General features: G+C 24.0%; 2 protein-coding genes and 1 pseudogene across 2 annotated transcripts; all 3 read right to left on the reverse strand.

Moving 5' to 3' along the window:
* Positions 1-2,657: 2,657 nt before the first annotated feature.
* On the reverse strand, positions 2,658-3,574 carry LOC8261790 (MLP-like protein 31). Its single transcript, XM_002534222.4, has 2 exons — positions 3,319-3,574; positions 2,658-3,080 (listed from the first exon to the last, which is right to left on the reverse strand). Exons 1-2 carry the CDS (start codon positions 3,506-3,508, stop codon positions 2,803-2,805), a joined length of 468 nt encoding a protein of 155 aa, XP_002534268.2. The 5' UTR covers positions 3,509-3,574; the 3' UTR covers positions 2,658-2,802.
* A 9,690-nt stretch (positions 3,575-13,264) lies between these two features.
* On the reverse strand, positions 13,265-20,029 carry LOC112537642 (annotated as a pseudogene).
* A 957-nt stretch (positions 20,030-20,986) lies between these two features.
* On the reverse strand, positions 20,987-22,135 carry LOC8269624 (MLP-like protein 28). The gene is made up of 2 exons (XM_002535154.3): positions 21,756-22,135; positions 20,987-21,569 (listed from the first exon to the last, which is right to left on the reverse strand). Exons 1-2 carry the CDS (start codon positions 21,940-21,942, stop codon positions 21,304-21,306), a joined length of 453 nt encoding a protein of 150 aa, XP_002535200.2. The 5' UTR covers positions 21,943-22,135; the 3' UTR covers positions 20,987-21,303.
* Between the last annotated feature and the right edge of the window lie 3,110 nt (positions 22,136-25,245).

The following is a 25,245-nucleotide window of genomic DNA, read 5'->3' on the forward strand; positions in this document are numbered from 1 at the left end:
AGCTCCATCTTTTGCACATTTTAAATTTGTGTCAAAACATAAGATTTTTGGTTAAGAAAATAAAGATTAAAATTCTTTTATATTATTATTGACATAATAAATTATGTCCATATAATTTTTACAATTGAATTTACATTTGTGATGTGTCTAAGTTAGTACTCGTAAATGTACGAATCGTTCTTATAGTAAGTGTAAGTTAACCATGAGGTTGATTTCTTAAGTAATTATGATGTTATATACTATAAAGACTAATTATCAATACAAAACAATAAAAGTAAATCTAAACACTCTAAACCAGTATTTTGAAAAAAAAAAATATTTATAAAGTAAAGTAACCAAACAAAAAAAGATATATACTATGCAAATGCTTATAATTTATAATTATATGCTAAATACAGTATTTAGTCTAGCCACTTATTTAGTAATCTTTTTGTTCTACTTTAAGCCTAAATCTAATGAATAAGATGATGATATGTCTTTTTTTTTAGCCACTCAAACTAATGATCCAACTAAAGTTTTTTCTACCAACATAGATTGAAGCAAAATTTGTATCTCTAATACATTCAACCTAAATATTTTCATAACAATTACTATTGATAAATTAATATGATGATTAACTAGCAATAATAACTGAAATTAATAAAGATATGAAGGTAAAGAATCATTCATTAAATAAATAAATAACAAGGTTCATATAAAAGTAAAAAGGCTAAACTAAATACTTATAAAAACTAGCCTAATATATTTAACCCAATGATCATGGTATTAAATAGAAAGACAAAAAATAATAAAGTAAAAGTTCACTCTAGATTTAGAATTTCTTTAAATAGGAAGATAATTAGTCCTTATTCTCTACTTCTTGAAAAACTCCTCAGATCTTAAAAAGCGTAATGAAAACTAAACTAAAATGTCTATAGAAGAATTATAGAAAAAATAATGGTATACAGATATAGAGAGCAGATAGGCGAGAACCTCTCCTCAGAATTAGACTTGTAGAGATATATATATATATAGAAAAGTCATCCTCTAAATAAGTCTCCCTAGGGATGTATACCTAATATAAGTCTATCTAATAGATAAGATTATAAGTATCTTTATCTCCACCAGATATTATCCCATAAATAACTCTTAATGTAAATCATAATAATTATACAAAATGACTAAAATGCCCTCATTGGACCTTGTAATTTTCGACCAGGACTTGCAATCGCAGTCCATGCGTCTTAATCTTGGGTTCTTGACAGCAACAGTCTTATTTAAGTCCATTATTGAGTATTTTGCTATATATTCTTCTTTCTTGACTAATATTACCTAAAAATAGACAATTAAAGTTAAGTGAAGTAAAAACACTTATTTCTACCATATTATATAATATAATATTAAAGCACTAAAATATTCAAAATATATATACATACTTTGAATCTATCAATTCAAAATTTATTATTAAATAATAACTATCTATTTTTATGAATTTAAATTCAAATTTTTAATAAACTACTAAAATTACTTGCAAGTGAAAGCAAGTAAAGTTAATAATTCCTTTTTTTCCTTTCAAATTCTCTTTTCCTCTTCTCTTTCCCAAAAGGAAAAGAAAATATTGCAGAACCATCTTCCATATAATTAAGCATCATCACCAATAAAATTCTCAAGAAAAAGTCTGATTTTAAATTTGATTAGTTGTAATTATCTTTAACAGCAATTATTTTTTCAGCTATATCAAACACAATCATCTTTAACAACAATTATCGTCTAAGTCAGAAATATAATTGTGCCTAATGTCTAGCAAGAACCAGCAAATACAATTCATAAAATCAAAACCAAATAAAGGACATATTATTTTATTGAATAAAAGGCAGGTGTTTATAGAGATGGGTTATGTGAAGGCTAAAAGTTTTCCAAATATTCGATTTTAGTTTTCTCAAAATTGGTGATATTTAAATTTTGATATTGATTTCCAATGTTATTTATTTTATGATTAGAATAAAACACTGATATTAGATGACACAGCAGTTGATGGATATACTCTGTGAAAGGAAAAAAAAAGAAAGATATAATGCAAGGCTCCATCAAGTCAAAAACACCATTAAAAACTTATTTTATAGACAACCAATAGTATATTCCTTGGTTGAGTTCTGACAATGCACATTATTCATTTTTTTGATCTGTCCATATGGGGGAACATCAATCAGATCGGATAAATAGATATTTATGTTTGGTTTATTAAGTTGTTATTATTATTGTACGTAAGTTCTCAAGGAGAAAACAAGCCTATTCCTAACCCAAACTCTTGGATCATTCATTGGAGTTGAAGACATAACTCAGCTGATTCAAAGTATCAGGCGTATAGATGATACATAATATGTCTATTAAGAAACGATGTGGATTGTTCACTGAATAACGATTTGAGCGACATACGTCCTTCCAATTAATTGAGAAGGCAACAATACGCTGTCAAAACAATTTTTCAGGATATTGAGACTTTGGCTAGGTGTTTTAATTCTATTAGTTTTTCATTTGTTAGAAGAGAACTTAATTTCCTTGCTCACCCTATGGCTCTTCGAGTTTTCTCGAACAATCCCATCTGGTCGAGTTAAGGGGTTGTTATCCTTTCCTTTTTTCTAATGCATTATCTACCTTCGGCAAACAAAAACAAAAAGTCAAAAAACAGAAAGCCAGATATGTATTAATTAGTAGGTAGAAATTCACACATAAAGATAACACAACCACACATGCTTACAGAAGCACTTATTTATTACACCCATTAATATTATCCATCACCGCATAAGAGTGAGACTGCCATAATCATTTCTCATTTTTGCTGTGGTGAGCACAGATATCCTTGCTGGTATGGACACAAAAGTCGAGCAGTGAATGAGGATCTGGAATACCCTCATGCTTCTTCTCATACTCAAGAGTCCAGTGTACCAAGCTGCCTCCCCCCTCCTTTGGGCTAGCTTTAACGATTATCCAGAAACTGTTGTAATCCTTCAACAGATCTCCTTCAATCACTTTGAAAGTGGTCGAAAAGTTCTCATCATCTATCTTTTCAATAAGCTCCTTAGCAACTTTGGCTTCCCCATCTGATCATTTTTATGCATAATTAGTCACACATGCATGGTATTTTATTACTTTCCCTAAAGAGGATACAGAGCTATAACCCAACCCATGTATGAAGTTGTTTTCAGAACTATAAAATTAGAAGTTTAGGCCTCAGGCAAAAAGCCAAATTAATTAACCCAAAAAAGAAAAAAGAAGAACAGTTGAAAGTTGTATATATATATTCAAATCAAGCTGGAAACTAGAAAGAGCTGTGCTTACCATGAGTATAATTCCAGCAGATGATAGTGCCATGCTTACCCCACTCACCTTCATGCAGATCACATTTTTGTATCTTATCAGGGCTCATAGTGTTGACATGGTGTGGTCTGCAACTGAAGATTTCGTGATGCAGCTCCGCAGAAGCTTTGATCTCTACATCTGCCTCCAACTTGCCGAAGAGGGACGTCATTGTTTTTTCTTTTCAATTTTTAGGTGGGTGATGTTTCAGAATCTATTGCTGATGAAGAAAGTAACTAGATGTTGATGCTCTTATATAGACGTGGCACTAAATTAAACAATTACGATTATTTTGATTATAGAATTTTTAATTGAAAATTCAACTTAGATTTTTTATTTTAAAAGTAATTATATATATAAATTTATTAATACTAAATTAAACACATACCGTCAGTTATTTAATATTTAATAAACTAAAAATTCTATTAATTAATATCCTTTCTCATTGGATATTTAATAATTAATAAAAATTTAAATTTATGTAAAATTGTTAAGTATAAAAATTTTATAATTGGATAAATTCTATACAATTTTATAAATTTCCTTTAAAATAAATTGTATATAAATAATTAAAATTTATCTATAAATATCAAATTAATTTAGAATTCTAATTCATTAAATCATTAAAAATGATATAACTAAATTGTAGTGGAATAGGTAGAGTTTTAAATAAGTTATATACTAATAAGTTAATAAGTTTCATAAATTAAAATAGCACTTTTAGCTTCACCATTCTTTTTTATCTAATATCTTCTATTTCAATATTCTTTTAACTTATAATTCATTTAAATGTAATATTTATTTTATTTAAAATGTATTCTATAAATTATTATTCCACATATCAAATATAAAAGATTCCTTTATAAATAAAAGTAAATTTTTGAATAAATTTCAATAAAATACCTACTTAATTTATGATTTTTAAAATTCATAATTGATAATAAAATTTATAATTCTAAGAATTATCAAACCCGAAATATTTTTTAACACTTGACATCAAAATAATACAAATAAAGTAAAAATTATATATCTACTAAAAAGTGATGAGATTATATTAAAACATACTCTTTTTCATAGTAGTCACTTGTTAAATTATAAATTAAGAAATTAACTTCTATCTTTATAATAATTCTTGTTATATAGTAATTTCATTTCCATATGAATATATATAATATTATATTATAATTTTTATTTTCTTTAATAAATAAATATTTTTAAATATTTAATAACTTTTTAATTTATCAAACATGTGAATTATAAGAAGGTCTATACTTGACAGAATATAGTTTGAGATGAAATATTTTTAATATATTTTATATTAAAATTCATAAGATTATAAATATGTAGGCCCTATTGCCGACACCAAAATCGGAGTAGTCACTTCTCCATAATTTAGAATTTGTTTTTCTAAACTCTCTCTTGCTTTGATCTCACTAGTCTTAAGGACTAAATAATACCTAAAAAGTATTTATTATTTAAAATTAAATAATTTTTTATTATTTAAAATTAGTTAATATATATTAATTATTTATTTATTGATTTAATATATAAAAAAATATAAACTAATTTCACTCAGTAATTTATTCACAAAATAATAGTACTGAGCTAAAAAAAACGGAAATGATTTTATTTTTTTATCAACTTTTTGAACAAATCTCAAAAATTATAACTTTTTGAATCTAAGATTTTTCCGAAAGACAACTAGAATAGCTAATTGACGTAAATATTATGTTTATGTGATTATGATTCCATTGTATTTTTTAATCCCTTTTTTAAAATCTCTAGGTATGTTATAGATTTTTCATTGTTAATGCTCTTAAAATGATTTTAAAAAGAATATCCTTGAGAATTTATGTAACACAATAAATTCTATTTCAATAAGGAATCATAATTATAGAAATCTTACTTGCTCAAATAATCTTACTCTAACAAGGAATTCTAATTCCACTAGAAATCATAATCCAACAAGGAGTCTTGATGACATTAGAAGTCCAAACGACAAAAGAAATCATAACCTAACTAGGAGTCCTAATAAGATTCAAAGTCCAAGTGAAATTGAGCTTAGTCAAAATAATATATCTAAAGATACTCTTATCAACTTAATCTAAATATGGAGGCACGATAAGAACAAGATAAGCCCAAGATAAACAAGTCAAGCTATTTGAAGTCCAATACTCAAGAATGAGCCGCATATTACATGTTACTTAAGCTCAATTGTCATGATTATTAAATGAGCTAGGGTTGGACGAATTTTAGGAGTATTTATTCATTTAAAGAAGTCTTTTAATAGTTAACAGTTTTGTTTTAAGTTATTCATTTAGTTTAGAAGTTCTATTTCTAGTCTTATTGTTATTTGCTTCCTTAATTATAGAATTAGGTTTTTTTAAGGCTTATATAAGCTAGTACGAATTTCTATGTAAAGGGAGTTGTTGAATATCGATTATTTTGGAGTTAATTCTCTTCTTTTATTCTTTATGAATTTGATGAATTTATAAAGTGAAGGCTTAATATTTTACAAACTTAATTTAATCCAAATTTTATTTATGTTAAACAACCTTTAATTCTTTATAATTAAGGTTTTTAAGTACAAGTTATTTAAGGATTTGGTTGAGAGTTAGAGTTTCTTTACTTGATTAAATGAATGATTATTGGTGAAGACATTAATATTGAATACTTGTTTGGCATAAATTAGTCATGTTCGTATCTTTTTAAGTTTTATAATCTTAAACATATGATAATATTAATCATATAATTTGTTTGAATAATATTCATTAAGTAAAAAAGAAGAGGGCAATATTGATCTATGAAGCATAACTATAGGAATATTGAAAAGGTACCATGTGTTTTTATTATTGCCTCACTTGATTTATAAAAACAAAAGGAATAATAATTTCACTTCATTAATAGTAATAGTTTTTGAATTTTTTTTTAATATTGCCTCTGTAATGTTTAACAAAATTGAGAAAAATCAGGAAAAAATTTATCTTTTCATTTTTAATAATAGTTCTACCAAAATCTTATATTGATATCATGAAAAAGGTCAATAATACATCTGCTAACGGAGAAATAATAAATATTATATTGAATATTAACATATTCATGGAAAATTTTATAATTCCTATAAATAAGAAAATAATAATTTATAAATATAGAATTTATATATACTGAATAAAAAGTTGTAAGAAAAGAAAAGAAAAAAAAGGATAAATATTAAAAAAAGGTACCATGTGTTTTTATTATTTTATAATTTTTAGTATGTATTTTTTGAGATAAAAAGAGGTATATCATTATAAATCGTGACCGAAAAATATATATTATCGTTAAAAATTCTTGATTTGCAAGGATTTAACTATATTCGCTTTGATCGGTTATTATTATTATATTGTATATATTTGATTATATGAGTTTGGAGCTTAAAAATTCTAATTTTAGTATTTGATCATTTAATCGCAGTTTAAGAAATCATAAATCTGCTAATACTGATTTAACGGTTAAACAATGACGTTTGGAATTGTTAAACTTTAAATTTATATTATCAAATATAAAAAATATGATAATGATAATTGATCAAAATAAAAACAGTTAAATCTTTTTCAATTGATATTGTTTCACTAATATATTTTTTTGTCATAATTTTTGACCATATATTTTTCTTATTTATAAAAGAAATACATATTAAAAGTTGTTAAATGATGAACTTATTAAATATTTTTATATATTTTTTAAGAAAAAACAGTAATGATTTAAGAGAAAGATTAATAGCGAATAAAATTTAGAAAGAAATATGAAAAGTTAGACTGCAGGAGATAAAAATAAAAAAACATATTATGAGAAACTAAGGAGGAGAAAAAAAAAAAGGGGAGGAGAAACTATTAAATATATTCTTTTACTAATTGTATAAATTTTAATTGGCTAATTGATTAATAAGGACGGACATAAACAATAAATTTTGAAAATGATTGAAAAAGTATAAAAATATTTCAATAATTATAATAAGTGAGAAATTATTATTTAGATTTTTATAATAATTAATAAAAAATGATATATATTATAAATAGTTTATATTTTAATATTTTAATTGATATATAATTTATTATTTAAAATTAATAAATATATATTAATTAATTATTTAATTATTTAATGTGTAAATAAAAAAATATATAAAATAAATTATAGGGAGGAAAGAGTTTGGCAGTTACCTGTTAAAGAAAGATGATGCGCGGCTGTCATGTGATTTGACGGTGATTCAATCACTATAGTCCATTTCAAAATATATTTCCTCTGTCCGATTTCAGTTGACCATCTTTTATTTTTAAGTTGGTTTAAAGATATAGCTTTTTTTTTTATTATAATTATTAGGTAAATGATAAAATATCTAAAAATATAGTTTTCTCATTTTTTATTTTTAGTTAAAATTTTATTTTTTATTCATCATTTATCACTTTTAGATTGAATAACTTTTTAAAATTAATTTATTTTAAATAAATAAATAAACTATATTTTTAAAATTTTATAATTTTTATTATATGAGTATTGAATTGTTCTTCGACAGAAATTTTACTTATGCTAATACTAAAATCTAATTCTATGAAAGTAGTACAAAAAATTCAATTCAATAAATAATAAAATTTGTCAAAAAAATTTTATAAAATCAAAATGTAATTTTGTAGCGCTAAATAAAATAATTTTTAATGAAATTGTAATATATTATTCTATCAATACAATTGGTAATTGTCATATATAAATTATTTTATATATATCTCTTTATTTTTTTATTTTTTATATCAGCTTGTACAGTTTGTAAAGAGGTTTTGATTGATAAAAAAAAGCACTATTGCTGCTTTCTTGCTTGGTCCGATTTGACTTGCTTGCTTTATCGATCGATTGCTTTTCTATTGCTCTTTTTTTTTTTATTCTAATTGGCGTACCCTGTTCTAAAATAAAACGATTTTGCAGAGAATGAAGCTGAATATTCTATTTATTAACATAGATATTAATATCTATAATAAACTTTTATTTTTTCACTTTAAAATCACAAACCATTATGTAAAATTTTCGAATTTTAGTTTATAATTGTTTGAACTTCAAAAATTATAAATAAGTAAGGAATGCCATAAATATTTAAATTATAAGTATAAATTATAAAGTATATATATATATAGGAATGACAGATAGGAGCGATGGATAGGATGGCACATCAATAACTTTTAGAAGAATGATAATGTTTCTTTTTATTTATTTATTTATTTAGTAAAACGATAAAGGAGCTTTAAACAGGAAGTACTAAATTTGATTTGGGAAATTTTGTATTAGAAAAGGAGAAATTTCATCAATAACTTTTAGAAGAACGATAATATCTTCTTCTTATTTTCTATTTGGAGAGACGATAAAAAAGCTTTAAACATGGAAATATTAAACTTAATTTGGGAAATTTTGTATTAAAAAAAGAGAAAGTTATGTATTTATGCGGGTCCATATTTAATTCTAGTCTAATAAAGAAATTATAAAATAAAATGTAAAAGTGGAAAAGAAGTAGTTTGATACTTAGTTAAGTATAAATAAATAAGAAATAAATTCTTAAGTAAATTACAAAATAATAATAACAATATTAATTATAATAATAAAATAACAATTTGACATCACATGAAAGATTATATAGTCAATACTTAATAAGATTCAAAAATTGTGAGAAATTTTAAGCATTGGGAATTGTAGACTTTTTAATTCTTGAGATTTTAAATTTTATTTTTCTTATTGGTTGAAAATTAGTTGATTATTTTTTAAAATTCTCAATTTCATAGTTATTTTCATATTAGAATTGTCTTTTGAATTTTAAAAATAAGATCCTCTAATGTTTTCTTAAATAGGATAAGTTATATTTAAATGATATTAACTATTTAATTTGAAAATAATAATTTTAGTTAATTCAAAAACTGAAATTTCTATATTGATATCATATCTCAACTATTCATATAAAATTAAATGGTTGAAGTTTTATTAATGTAATTTGAAGATTGTAACCTTTAAAATCTAAAAAGTTTAATTACAACAAGAAAACATTTGATTTTTATTTTTTATTTTTATATCTTTAGTTTCTTATGAACTTAAATTCTCACCTTAAATTAATTAAAGAAAAATTAATCTCGATTAAGATTCTCATGACTTGTTAAAATTCTCAAAAGAACAAACATTTAATAAATTTACTTCACTTGCACTTAATTCTAATTCAGATTTATTTACAAATACTTTTTTATTTTTGATATATTAAATAATAAGTATAAATTTCTTTTCTAAGATAAGTATTGTGTTAGAAATACATTACAATAAAATTATAAAGAGAAATGTGAGAATTAGAATGAAATGAAATGGTAATTGAAGGGGTGTTTTAATAATATGAATATGTTAATTTATTGATGTAGAATATTTGAAATTATTATCTATTATGTTAAAATTTAATTTAATTATTTTTATAAATATAATTATGTAGAACTTTAAATATATTTTCATTCCAACTAGATATTTATTTTATAAATAAATGATTAAATTTACTTTAATCAAACACCACCAATACTTATATGCTGATTTAGCATGTTGGTCATCTCAATTTTCCCATAACGCTATTATGCATATTGATAAGATATTAATTGTTACTCGGACATTGTAACACTGTTATTATAATTTTAAATGTCATTATATTTTTTAAAAATTTTAAAATTTCACTAATATAATAATGTAAAGATTAATTTATTAATTAATTTAATATTATTAAATTATTGTATCAATATAATTGATATTACTATTTTTAGGATTAAAATTTATAATATAAGTAAAACATTAATTTATTATTAAACATAACGTTAAGAATATAATTTATGTTATTTTCTAAAATCAAAACTTTATTTAATAATAAAAATAATTTATTAGTTAATTTAAATATTAAAATATAATTAATATGTTATTTTTTAGGATTAGAGTTAATGGCTAATTAGGAATATAATTTATAAATCAATAAATTAATAAAAAAAATTATAAAATTATATAAAGTTTAAATTTCACATATGTCAAAGTAAATATAAATCAAAATAATAATTTTATACATTAGTCGTACTACGAGCCAAGTTCTTTTTGTACAATTTATAATTTTGATTAAAATAGAATATAGGGCCATGTCAAAAGATATGGTATATATCCCGCTGCTTAAGCAAGAAAGATTTTAAACGTAACAAGAAGATTTTAAAATAGGGCAATGTCAAAAGATATGGCCCTATTTTAATACAGGCAAATTTTGCCTCTTACATTTAATATAAAATCATATCCCAGTATCAGAACAAAGAAACCAAATTGCAAAAATAATATATGATACTTTTCTTTTTCTTTTTCTTTTTCTTTTTTCTCCTTTAAGCAAGCAAGATTGATGATGACTTGCAATTTTATTTCTGATCCTTAATTATATCAGAGTCTTATGCATGGATGCCAATTAAGTAAATATGATGACTTGCAATTGTCAAATTTACATCTAATTAATATGATAAATCACAAAGATTTGATATCTATGATGATAAGTGCATTCTGTAAAATCCTTGCTCCCATGGCCGACATATAGATAAGAGTTAATGATTTTAATATTTATGAGTTATGTCATTTACACATTCTTTTATATATTATTTTATTTTTCAATTCCATTATAGTCTTATACTTTTCAAAAAGTAGTTGTTTACTATAAATATAAAGTCTAGAATATTCTATTCAGTTAAATATTTTAAGTTTTATTAATTATATTGGCAATTTTTAATAACTTATCATTCTATTATATTAGACTATTCAGAAACTAAATTGCCAATTGAGCCTCACTAATATTTTTTTTAGGAATACTCTCACTATTATTATTGTATCAATATCACCTCTATAAATCAAACTTTGTGTATATAATTTATCAATATCACCTCTAATAGTCAAACTTTGTAGAATTCATTTATATATCAAAATAATATGATATAGTTATTATTTCATAATATTTTATACTTAGCCTAATATTTATTAATTTGATTAGTTCTAAAAAGAAAACATCTTTTAGGTTCTTTCCTTATAATTTTATGTAAGGGATTCTTTCCTTAAGATATCTTGGTTCAAGTTTTATCTTTTTCCAAAAAAGAAAATTCTTTTAATAACTTATAAAATCACATTTTAGGTATTAAAGTAATTAATTTTTAAATATAAATGTGACTAATCATTTTAATTTTTTTTATTTTTAAATATTTTTTATTTTAATGTTTTTCTAAAACAAACCATCCCATCTACTCTAATATGATTTTCGCAAATATACCATCACTTTTAAATTTTATCATTTTGATTCATTATTTTTCTATTTTTTAAAAAATCTATCCAAACTTATTTAGACGTGTGCCTTTAATAATATGACATACAAATGTCTTATTTTTTACCAACATAAGATCTAGCTCTGACCAAAACTATTTCATCTATGATATGATCTTTAGCTATTTTTATTAATATACTCTCATCAAACTAAAATATATAGTTTTTACAAATCAAATATATAATTAAAAAGAGATAGAAATAAAACCGGTTCTATATTTATTCTTTTTTATTAAAATATTTTAGATCAAGTGGTGTGTTTATAGAGAAATAGATTTTAAAGAGAAAAAAATAAAGGCATGTATTTGTAGAAAGAGAAGAACTATAAAGTAAAATTTAAATTCAATCAAAACATCCATATGATCCACACAAAATCAAAAAGAAAATTAATCTATATCACAAAAAAAGAAAAAGAACAATCAACTTCGCATTATTATAAACCAAATCAATCAAACAATTAAAGAAAATTGAAGAAAAAAATAAAAACCATAAGATTAGCAAAATCCCAGAAATAACAAAATAAAAATTCATAAAGAAACAAACAAAATTAAAGAGACCGACAAAACTCTTGGAGAAGACTGCTTTGTGTTTTCATTCTTCTGTATCTATAATAGTCATCACACTCTTTCTTTCTCTTTTTCTCTCAATAAACATAAATTTTATTTGTTTTCTCTTTTTAAAATTTCTCTATCAAAAGAAGAACAATGTTTTTTCTAGTTTTTTTTTTATGAGAGTATATTTACGAAAATGACCAAAGAAAATATGATAGTTTTAGTCAGGGTTGGATTTCATATTCGCAAAAAATAAAACATACTTGTATGTCACATCATCAAATACACGCAAAAATGAATTTGAGTAGATTTAATAAGAATATAAGGCAAAATGTTGAAATTTGAGAGAGAATATATTTGAAAATAGTCAAAAATTATGGTAGATGAGATGGTTTTACCTTTTAAAATATAAATATAAATTAATTATCTCTATATTTTTAAAATATATTGAAATAATTAATAAAATAGAACTCATTAATATAATTTAATAAAATTTAGAAATGTGAAGGTCTCTTTATTTATATAGGTAGAATTGTTATTTAAAAAATATTGATTACGTAAAAATATGAGGAAAAGAACAATCATTATTTGGTTGAATAAAAGAGAAATTAAAGTTAAATGTTAAAAACAAAAAGACCCATTAACATAACATGACAAAACTCTGAGACGTAATTAACCCTAAAGATAAACTTTTGAAAGCCAATACTTTGTGATACCCACTCTCTTGTATGTATTGATGAGTCCAAAACTCAGCCAACTAAACACCTTTGATTGTCTTTATTTTTTATTTTTCTATTAATTAAAAATTGCAAAAACAAAATTTATCTGTGAATCATGTGCTTACTTTTAAATATGGTAGAAAAAAGAAAGTCGTCATCGAGCACTCTGATTTTTGTACAGGAAAAGTTATGATCTTCTCTGATTAAATTTCATCAATTTTTGGTAATCCATATGATTTTGTGACTGGAAATTAAATAACATAGTTATCTTGTACGGTGAAAGCATAACTAAGATATCGTAATTATTGATGGCATAAATAATAAAATTACATAAAGTATTGATCAGCTTCGATCTCTGAAGCTTTTATTATACAGTGCCGACATTTTAACATGGCATGCATGTGAATTCATGCTATATTTGCCTTAACCTGAAGAAGGTAAGCATCAACAGTCTTGTTGAAGTTAGCCAAAAACTCCATGTATCCCGTAGGAAGTGGAGTGGCTTCGTTCTGCTTCTCATATTCAACAGTCCACTTGATAAAACTGCCTTGACCCATTGTTATGACCTGAATGCTTGGCTTGTAGGTCTTCTCAAATTCAACAGTCCAACAAGTTGAAAGTGATTGTCCTGCTTTTCTCATCTACAGCCTCGACTGTCTCCTTTACTGTCTCAGAACTCCCTACCACAATATCATGAAGCCTGTCATGTTTGTAAATTTATGAATTCATTTGTTTTTATTTTGAAAATTGATAGCTATCAGGAGATCAACTCTCCATCTCCCTGCATTACGAACCAGGTATTTGACTTGTAGCCCAATGGGTAGGCTGGCGGGTGACAAGCCCAATAGATTGATGCATTCATGGGTTTACATCCTTGCAATATATAGTACAAGATACGTCATATGATTATTAATGTTAGTCTTACCTCAAAATTAAGTCCACAGCCTGACTGAGCCTATAGTTCCCCAATCACCTTGAAGAGATTTTAAGTCTTTAACATAATCAGGGCAGAGCTTAGGTATTAGATATACTTTGCTCCTTAACATCTCATAAAACTGGTCTGCATATGATTTTATCTCAGTTTGGACTTCTAGCTTCTCAATTTGAGCCATATTTTAAGCAACTGATTAAGAAAAGCTATGGCAAATCTTATTTAGAATGCAAATGAAATGTATCAAGGCCTCCCTTATATATGGTAGGAAGAAATAGGAATCAACCTAGCTTTTTATCTGTCAAGGATCAGGCTTGATGTGCTGTGAGATAAATCAAATCGAGACTGGATAAGATTTCAAAAAAGTATTTCTTTAACCGAATCTCAAGAAAGTTATATGTGACTGTGTTCAAATAATAGTAAGCGTACCCTTGTTCCATACAGGCCAGTGACTAGATTCCTGTATGAAGTGTGGTCCAACAACAAAGAGCTTATGAAGATTAGGAATGAAACCATATCATATGTGTTAATGAAAGTATGAGAGTTGTTTGTAAATCGAAATGCTATAACACAGATTTTTAAAATTAAATTTTTTTTTTTAAATATATATATATATCTAGAATTAATCTAAAACATGCTGGATAGAATCTTTACGGATGACAAAACATTATCTCAAGAGTTTTAACGCAGCTACATATCCAAATTTCAAACTCGAAACCTTAGTTAAGCTATAAAAAAATTTTATCATCTTATATACATACTCTTAAATAAAATTCTAAAAATTTTAATTCCAAAGTTGGAATGTCCTTTCAATTTTTTGTGGGAAATTTGGCGTTAATACTTTCTAACAAGTCATTAAAACATCTGTTAATATCTTATTTAGTTTATGGGTCAACCTCTGGTTCATAACTTCATATCTTTTAAATAAAATTTTGCGTGATTGTAAATTATATCTTGATCTTTAATATTTATTTATTATTTAATAAATTTTCTAGATTTTGACAAATTAAGTTATCAAATCTTTAGAATTTATAATTCAAATTATCGACTAATATTTTAGTGTATTTATACCTTTATATTAGATGAGGTTTGTAAATATTAAAAAAAATATGTAAAAATGCATGTTACATTTTATTCACTCGAGCCGTTATTAAAACGGTGTATTTCCCATATATAAATGGTGTAATTTACAAATTAATTTCTTAAAAAAGATCTAATTTTCCATCATTTTCTCACTAATCAAATATTTAAAAAAAATATGAACAATTTTTCACTTACTAAACATTAAAAGTAAAAGAAAACTCAAATTTTAGCACTTCAATGAGCATCAAGATAAAGACTAAACGAAAAAAAAAAAACCAGCAAAACAAAAGCAACTGAGTAAAAAAGCAAAAAGAACAAAAAGGATTGGCCAAAATCAAAGAAGAAAGCACAAACTTTGGAATCAAGAAATATCGAGTAATTAGATCAACTATCAAAGTCCATAAAATATACCAATACTTCAAGATTTCTCTTTACTAATAGAAAAAAAAAAAAGAAATATGTTAAAAAATGTATTTCTCTCTCTTCTGCCATCAATGGTTGAATACATAGGAGATCGAGGCAAAGAGGAGAGAGAGTTAGAGGCTGAAGAACTTGTTGCTGAAGCTGGCAGCGTCAATCGGTGGCGAAAGATGGTAGAATTTGGAAAAAGAAAGAAGCAGCCATCGTAAACTTCGAATACTGATTTTTCTCTCCTCTCATGAAAGTCTTTAGATAGACTCGTATCGACATGGGTTCACTTTTATGGTGGCTTCGTCATCTGGTTTGGTTGGAAAGAGATATTGGCGTGGGAGAAGGAAGAATGGCTATGAAAGAAAAAAAATTGGAGAAAGAAATATACAGAATGTTAATTGGTAATAATTTTTTTGAAATTAGTTAATTGGTAATTTGAATTGCAAATTTTAAAGCCTTGATGACTCAATTTTTAAAATTAAAAAGTTAAATAATTAAAAAATGGTAAAGATTTAGATTTAATTTGTAATTAGACAAATTCTCTTTTCAAATTTATATAAAAGAGTGTAGCATAATTACATAAATGTATGTTGAAAATTTTTATTTAAAGAAATAAACATCATCTGAACCGAATTACATATTTAATAACACAAATACCTATATCTTTGTGTTAATAAATAATATAAAATAAGCTCCAGCAAACCCACGGAATATTAGATTATACATGCAAGAAAACGGCCAACATCATACTTATTACAAGGAGATAAACACCTTGTCATTTATTATGATATATATATATATATATATGGCATGACTGTTGCTTATGCCTTGACAAGATGATCATCAATATCCTTAGTGATCTTCTGTGCCAAAACCATATAGTTCTCTAGAGACGGGGCATCATCATTCGACGCCTCAAATTCCATGCTCCACTTCACAAGAGCACCCTCTTCCTTTGCAATTGGTTGGACAGTTGCCTTCAAGGCCTTGAAATGCTTCTTCACTTCTCCATCCAAAATGGTGAATATGATGATCTTGTTTTCTTCATCTACCTCAACGCTTTCCTTAACGCTCAAAGTTTCTCCATCTATCATTTTCCATGCAGAAAATTAGAAATCCAATAATTTAAGAAAAGAGGAACAAAAAAAAAAGAAGGAACTATTGAGCTTTGATGAACTAGAGTCATTTACCTAAGTTGTAATTCCATTTCTTGACAGAACCTGGTGTTTGCCAGTCACCTTCATGAACCTCAATTCCATGTATTTTATCGGAGCAGATGTTAGGGATATGGTGGGCTTGGCTCCTGAAGATTTTATAGAAACTATCAGCAGATTGACATTTGATAAATTTCGGGTGGCAGGAAATTATGATTATTTCTTTGCTTTATTTTAATATGAAAGCGTCTTTATATAAGGGCATTTCTTGAGCTAAAATACTTTCATTCCATTTGTATAAATATTTTCAAAAATAAAAATACTTAAATCTAATGTAATTGTTATTGTTAATTTTATAACTAATTAGCCTTTAATCCGTGTGTTGTACAATTATTATAATTATTTTGATAATAAATAATAATTTATAAATTGAATTTATAAATAAAATTTAATAAGTAATAATAAATTAAATATTTTTTAATGTTTTTTTCGAAACTCTTTCAATATTTTTAGATTTTATCAGTCTTAAAAAGAATTACTAGTATGATTTATTTTTAAAATATTTATTAATTAATTTTAGTATTACATAAATTAATACTAATAATATAATTGAATTTAAAATTTATAAATATTGTATAATTAGAAAGACAATAGATTTTGTAAAAAAAATTGCAAAAGTGACAGTTATTGTGCTTATGGTTGGTGATAAAAATTGCAAAGGGTTATGGTGTTGATTATAAAAAAGAATATAAAAAGGAAATGTTATGATAGGAAAAGAAAAGTATGACAAAATGATGTCAGATTAACATTCGTATTTTTCTAATTGAAGTAATAGAGTTTTTGAGAGAAAATAAAAGAGTGAATTAACATTTTTTTCAAATAATGGTTAAGATTGGTTATAATTGTTATGATAGTGGTGTTATATAACATCAAATAATGACTCTTTTAAAATTAAATTTTATTTCAATTTTATTTCTTTTGGATTTAAGGAAAAAGAAAAATAGAATAAGATTGGATTTAAATTTTATTTCAATTTTACTTCAATTTTATTTTAATTGAAGTAATTGGTGCTATATTCAGTTATCTAGACAATTTGAATTTATCTTATAACTACTTGTTGATGTTCCAGTTATTGCTCAAGATCTTATTCGGTCATATGACACATTTATTACAAATAATTTTACCTACAATAACAAATAAAATAAAAAATAGAATAAGAGAAATTTTTAAATGAGATATATGTCTTTTAGTTTAATATAATATAAAACTACTTATTTGTCTTTTTTAGTACTCCCAAATACACGAACTATTTTTATAGTAAGGGTTAGTTCACCACGAGGTCGATCTCTCAAGAAAATATGACGCTACTTATTATATAAATACTAATTATCAATATAAAACAATAAAAGTAAACTAAACAGTCTTAATCAGTATTTTTGATAGAGTAATATCCATAAAATAAAGTAGCAAAATAATATATAAACATGCAATGCAAATGCAAATGCTTATGATCTAAAACTATATGTTAAAAATAGTATTTAGTCTAGCCAATTACTTAGTAGTCTCCTTATTTTATTTTAAGCCAAGATCTAATGAATGAGATGGTGATTTGTCGTTTTCCCTAAATCACTCAAGCTAATAGTGCAACCTAGGTTTCTTATATCAACATAAATTAAAGTAAAGATGATGTTTCTAATTATTTTAACCTAAAGATTTTCATAACAAATATTACCACTAAATTGATATGATGGTCAACCAATAATAATAGATGAAACTAATACACATATGAATGTAAAGAAATTATTTATTTAATAAATAAATAACAAGGTTCATACAAAAATAAAAAGACGAAACTAAACACTTATGAAAACTAGTCTAATATATTTAATTTAATGATCATATGGTATTAAATAGAAAGACCGAAAATAATAAAGTAAAAACTCCTTCTAGAACAAAGATTTCTTCAAGTAGGAAGAAGATTGGTCATCACTCTCCACTTCTTAAAAAGCTCGTTAGATTTTAAAAAAAGTAATGAAAATTAAACTAAATGTTTATAAAGAACTGTAGAGAATAATGGTGGGTAGGTGCAGATAGAAAATAAAAATTAATAAATTTATAAAAATACACTTTTTCATAATCACGAAATTTATTGCTAAATTATAAAAAATAACAATCTTCTTCATATTCTTTTATAAATTATACTAATTTTTCGTAAATTGTTACTATTTGTAAAAAAATAAATACTATTATAAAAAAGATAATCATTTTAATTTAATGATTTATGAAAAAATTAGTAAATTTGTAAAAAATATTAAATTTTTTATAATTATGAAATTTATTACTTATTATAAAAAATGACAATCTTCTTCATATTCTTTCACAAATCATACCAATTTTTTTATAAATTTCAAGAATATATAAATTTATAAAAGTACTTTATGTTCTTTTAACAAACTCTATTGTAATTATTAACCTATAACTATAGGTAACTAAAATTAATTTCTTTTAATTATATAAAATAAATTTCTTATCGTAACTTGATTGGTCGTTTAAAACAAAGTGAAACAAAATAACATAGAATTTTCTATATATTAATGGTACAGCAAAATTGAAATGGCTCAGACTATTTTAATAAAGACTACAACATCATATTAATTAACTATTCTTCATATCAAATTAATTAACTATTCTTCATGTGTCTAAGATGTTTCAAGTACAACACCCTTCCGTCCACCAAAATTATAACGAATTTTTTTTCTTTATCAGATGTGAAAGGACACCTTTGGGAGATGGCGACTGGTAAGTCTCACTCCTGATGATCTTGAAGAGCTTGTAAGCAGGCGATTGAATCTCAATATCAACTCCTTAATTATTAACTTAAGACCTGTTTTTATTTTGTTATTTTGTTATATTTTCTTTCAACAAAAAAGGACCAACTAATCTAACATATTAAAAGTAGGGAAGTAATTGTACTGCTGAAGAAAAACAATAGGGTTTTCCCATATATAGAAGTCCTGCCCTTACCTCTGTCGATTAATAATAATTGATTTATCTGACTTACTCCAGCAGGAATTATTTGAAGATTTAATTATGCGCAGAGACAAGGGCTCAAATCATAATAGTTATATTGAGAAATTAAATTTATGGGAAAATGAAAAGCTACGCGAATTATCAAGTTTTGGAGAAAACTGAAAAGGAAAGAAAATAGTGAAAGAGAGAAAATAAAAAAGAAAATGAAGAGGTGAAGTAAAAAGAGATTGAGAGAAGGATTATAATTATTAAGTTTTGGGATTATACTAATGCATTCATATCTTTTACATCTAAAGGATTATAATTATTAAATTTTTATTTTTTTTAGTTTTAACTGTTAAAGTATGTGGTCTATTATTTCCTAAGTAAGTTATTAACAAATAATAAAATTATAAATGAACGTCTGACTAGAGTTAGTGATCGCCATTATTACCTTCGCATTCTAGAAAATATAAGAGACCAGTGTTCAAAAATTTCTTTCTCTTCTTTCCTTTTTCTTCATTCCCGTTTCCAGCAAACAAACAGAATAAATAAATAAATAAATAAAAGGAGTTTTGACGCTAATTTAACTTCTCTTGCTTCTCGAGTTTATATTCTCATAATGAAATTTTTTTACTTTTATATATATATATATATATATTTTTTTCTACTTATATAAGGTAAGATTTCAGATTCAATAAAATAAATTTATAAAATTTTATTTACTCCCATACGATTAAATGTAAGAATTATGATATGAACTGGATTGGAACTTTTGAAAATGTCACTATAAACCCAATGGTTATATCATATACGTAGAGCTTCTTTTCTTTTTTTTGTTAAGCGAATTTTTTGAGTTTTAACACTTCGGGTTGTAGACTCACAAGGGATAAAAAATAAAGACTATGGTTAGAGTGAGACTGACGAACAATAAACAAATAGAATGATAATATATGAACTTTCGAAGGATTAAAGAAAAATAAGTGACTCAATTTTATATTTATTTGATTTTATTTATAAGAAAAACTTAAAAATGAAATGCAAGCTACAGAAATCATATGATACTGGAGGGATACTGAGACCCAATGCCGGAAAGAAAGGAAGAAACCAATCACGGACGCTAGAATGGGATAATTTCTAAATCTCAGACCAAAAATGGTCATAAAAGGAAGGACAAAATAGAAAGAGAGCTACAAGAAGTAGACTTGCTTAAAATTAAACTAAGAGAAAATATCCTGAAAGAGATTGTGAAAGGAAAAAAAAAATTAAGAGAGAAAGAATGGGAAACAACAGAAAATAAGGTTTTATGAAAACTGAGTAGGTCTTTTGTTGCAATGCAGCTGCTACATCAACATTAAGTAGGCCTTTTGTTGCAAACTATATATGCAATAAACAGTAATATCAGTAAAAGAAATTGGATAACTTATTTAGAAAAAGATATATTTGTAAAAGAAATTTCAATCCCACGTTACTTGAAACCCACGTTACTTGAAACCAAGTAAATAGAGTAAGGTACAAGATAATTTAACATGATATAAGGATCGACCCCTCCACCTAGTAGATTAGGTTTTGGGTTAGCTACATAACAAGACGATCCTATTATGAGCTTCTGTTCATTGATGATACAAATACAATAACCACAGTACATATATATGAAAATAACCACGAAATCCAGGAAAGGCTTCCAGGCCTTTATTTGCAAGTATCATATCATATATGCCGAGCCATCATCATGATCAGGCATTGACAAGGTGCGCATCCACATCCTTGACAACGTAAACAATAAAGTTTAGATACTTGTTTGGAGGTGCATCATCGGGTTTGAATTTCTCATATTCTGTAGTAATTTTAGCAACAGCTCCTTCGTCCTTTGGAACAGCTTCAATAATAATCTTGTAGCTCTTGCACAGTTCAAGGATATGTCCTTCTACTGCAGTCATTGTTACTATCTTTCTTGCCTCGTCTATTTCCACCTTCTCTTTGAAAATCTCCCGCTTTCCATCTATGTTCAACACAAAATATATATAAATATAAAATAGAAATCTTGAGAATTCAGTCGGTGCTTCAACCTGAATGCTACAATTTTGAATTGATTTAGTATATTTCTCTATTTTTTAAATTGACAAATAAATAACCATATTTTTATTAACATTAAATGATTATAAAATGAAAATGTTAATTCAATTACCTATGGTGTAAGTCCAGAGCTTGACAGAGCCAGCAGTTTCCCAATCACCTTCGTGAACATCAACCTGATGGATGTTTCCAGGGGAAGCATTGGGAATTTGGTGAATTTGTTTGCTAAGAAGTTTGAAGAACTTCTCAGCAGAGGACTTGAGCTCTACATCAACCTGTAGCTTTGCAGATAGTGCCATTTTCTTAGAATTCTTAGACTTCAGAGATCTTGTCGTATGGAGGAGGTTACTTATGAAATATAAAATGAGGGATTGCCTCCATGTTTATATACAATGTGGGGTTTCTTTTTTCTTTTTTCTTTTTTATTTTTTTTTATCCAAGTATAAAAGGTTAAATACTATTTTAATTTCGGTAACCTTATAAGTTTTTCGCAGACTGGTGGTTGAATACAATCTTTTAATTGCTTAAAAGCAATATATATATATATATATATATATATATATATATATATATATATATATATATATATATATATATATTATATGGGAGCCTATAAATATAAGGATTAAATATTATTAATTCATATTAAACTAGTAGATTCAATAATTAATTTTAACATTCTTCTAAAAAAATTTAAACGAGGCAAGGAAGATAATAACAATTTAATTATTAGAAGAATTTAAAAATTATCAAGGTTATATTAAGATATTTTAACTAAAGAAAATACCTTCCATAAAATTACATAAAAATATCTTATAAAATAATATCTTTTATAATTAATAAATTTAATCAATATTAAATTAAATAAAAAAATATTATAATTTAATCAGACTTTTTTAATATATAAATAGATTCTAGAAGAATAATATATACAAAATTTTGAGTTGACTATTACAAATAATATTAATAAAGAAGGTAAATTAATATTTTAGTCACATTTAATCTTAACGTAACAATATAAGATAGATGTTAAACTAATTATAAAAATAAAAAAATTTAATATCATTTAATAAAACTTAAAAATGTTAAACTATGTAATCCATTAAAGATGTATTAGATATCTTATTCATATTTAATATTTACTTTTACATTAAGAACGTTATAGCTTAACGAAATTAATAAATAGAAATATTAAAATAATTAAAACAAATATAAAAATCTGCTAATATAAGTTGCCATAATTCAGAAATATTATAATAACTAAATTTATATATGACTTTGACTTAATAATTTAGTAATAAAATGTTTATATTATAGAGGCAAAAGAAAAACCGAATTCGCACTTTATACTTTTTTCATCCTAAAATCAATATTAATTAGTCGTTTATCCATGCACCGCATGTCTGTCATTATTATTTTGATCATAAAATTAAATTTGTATATATAATTTAATAAATTTTTAATTTTTAATATTAGTTTATAATATTTTAAAACATAATAGCAAATTAACTATTTTTAAGTGTTTTTAATTTTTTTTAATTTTATTAGAGCAATAACATAAAATAATTCAAAAATATTTATTTATTAATTCTAATATTATATAAATTAATATTATCAATATAATTGATATTACTATTTTTTAAAATTAGAAATTATTATATAATAGAAATTAATTTATTAGTGAATATAATTTTTAAAATTATAATTTTTATAATTAGATTATTATCTAATTAGAAAACTAATTTTTAGTTAATATAATATTAAATGATAATTATTATAATATTTTTTAAAATAATTATTATCTAATTAGAAAACTAATTTACTATTAATATTTTCTTTATTAGGATTAGAACGAGTGTTTAATTAGAAGTATAACTTATTAATTAATAACTTAATAGAAAAATTATAAAATTACATATAAGTTAAAATCTCATGTGTCAAAAGTAAGTAAGCATGTTAAGATAACAATTCTATGTGTTAAAAATTAAGCACACATGTCAAAAAAAATTTAGTTCTCAAATATATATATTATAGATTTAAAAGGTTCTTTTAATTCAAATTATATATCTTTTTAAAGAAAAAAACTAATAAAGGCATTAATTGCTATTTAGTAAATTTTACTTTCATTTTTTAGGAAAGGGAAAGAAATATAACAACATAAAAAATAAAATTTATAGTGCTTCTGACTATTCTCACGAATGGCTATTTTAGTCTAAGTTATGTTTTATTATAAATTCAGACTATTAATTAGATTTCTTAAATTTTTATATTTTATATTTTAGATTAAAATATTTATTTATTTTATTTATTTAATATTTATTTATTTATTATAATTTACAAAAAAAATAGACAACACATATTATGAATGGAGGAAATATATTTTCAATTAAAAAAGCTTCGGAAGCATAAGACATAATTTTTTAAATAAATATTAAAAAATATATAATTTCACTATTTGACAATCTTTAGTATGTAATTTTTTTAAATAAAAAGAGATATAGTTAAAAATTATAATAAAGAAAAATATTTTAATATTAAAAAAATTGATGCGTAAGAATTTTGCTATTTACATTTTAATTAACTATTATTATCATATTGTCCTTTAAAATAGGAAATTAGAGTTTAATAACTTAAACATATTATTGTTCAACTGGTAAATCAATTTCATTATATTAATAACATTTTAAACCATCATTTGATTGTTAAACAATAAAAACTCTGAATTATTAAGATTTAAACTCATATTATCAGATATAAATAATATGATAATGATGGCATATAGAAATGAAGATGACCAAATTTTTACAGATAAAATATTTTAACGGTAAAATATATTTTTTATTATAATTTATAATTACATATATTTTTTATCTAAAAAAAATAAACACTAAAAATTATAAAATATTGCTAGAGAAAAGGAATTGTATTTATTTTTTTCAAATATACAATTTTAATTCTCTATTTACGTTTTGAACCTTATTATTATATTCTAATATTTGAGTGACTAAGTAAATGATATATCATTCATTTAATTCTTATATTTTATACACCTAATAAAGATACAAACAATATTAAATTTTAAATTTTGAACATAGAAAATAAACTCAAAAGCTAATAAATTCTCTCACTGTCAAAGTTTTAAATTAGGAAAGAAAAAGTATACAAATTTCAGGTTTCTTTATCACAAGCTTCAGGCTTCGAAATATCTCACTGTAACTTAAGACCCATAATAGAAGTACTCAGTATCTTTCAAGTTATTGCAGTGAGAGAATTTATTTATTTCATTAATAATTAATTAATTTATTTTTATGACTACTTGGTGGTCTGACTTTGAGATAGAGCGATGAGTGATAGCTACTCTTTAATAATTATGGTTTTCAAGAAATTAAATTTTAAAGGCAAAAGATACTAATAAACTTCAAACTTTAGATTAAATCTCAATAAACCCTTAAGACTTAAATTCAGAATGGGTTAATTAAGCCTCTATTATTGTCATATAATTTAACTTTAAATATCAAATATAATATAAGCATATTTTTTATTATAAATTTTATTAGACACTAAAATTATAATTTTAATAAGCTTAATAATTAAATTGTAAT

Source organism: Ricinus communis, chromosome 5 (genome assembly GCF_019578655.1).
Source record: "Ricinus communis isolate WT05 ecotype wild-type chromosome 5, ASM1957865v1, whole genome shotgun sequence".
NCBI classification, from domain to species: Eukaryota; Viridiplantae; Streptophyta; class Magnoliopsida; order Malpighiales; family Euphorbiaceae; genus Ricinus; species Ricinus communis.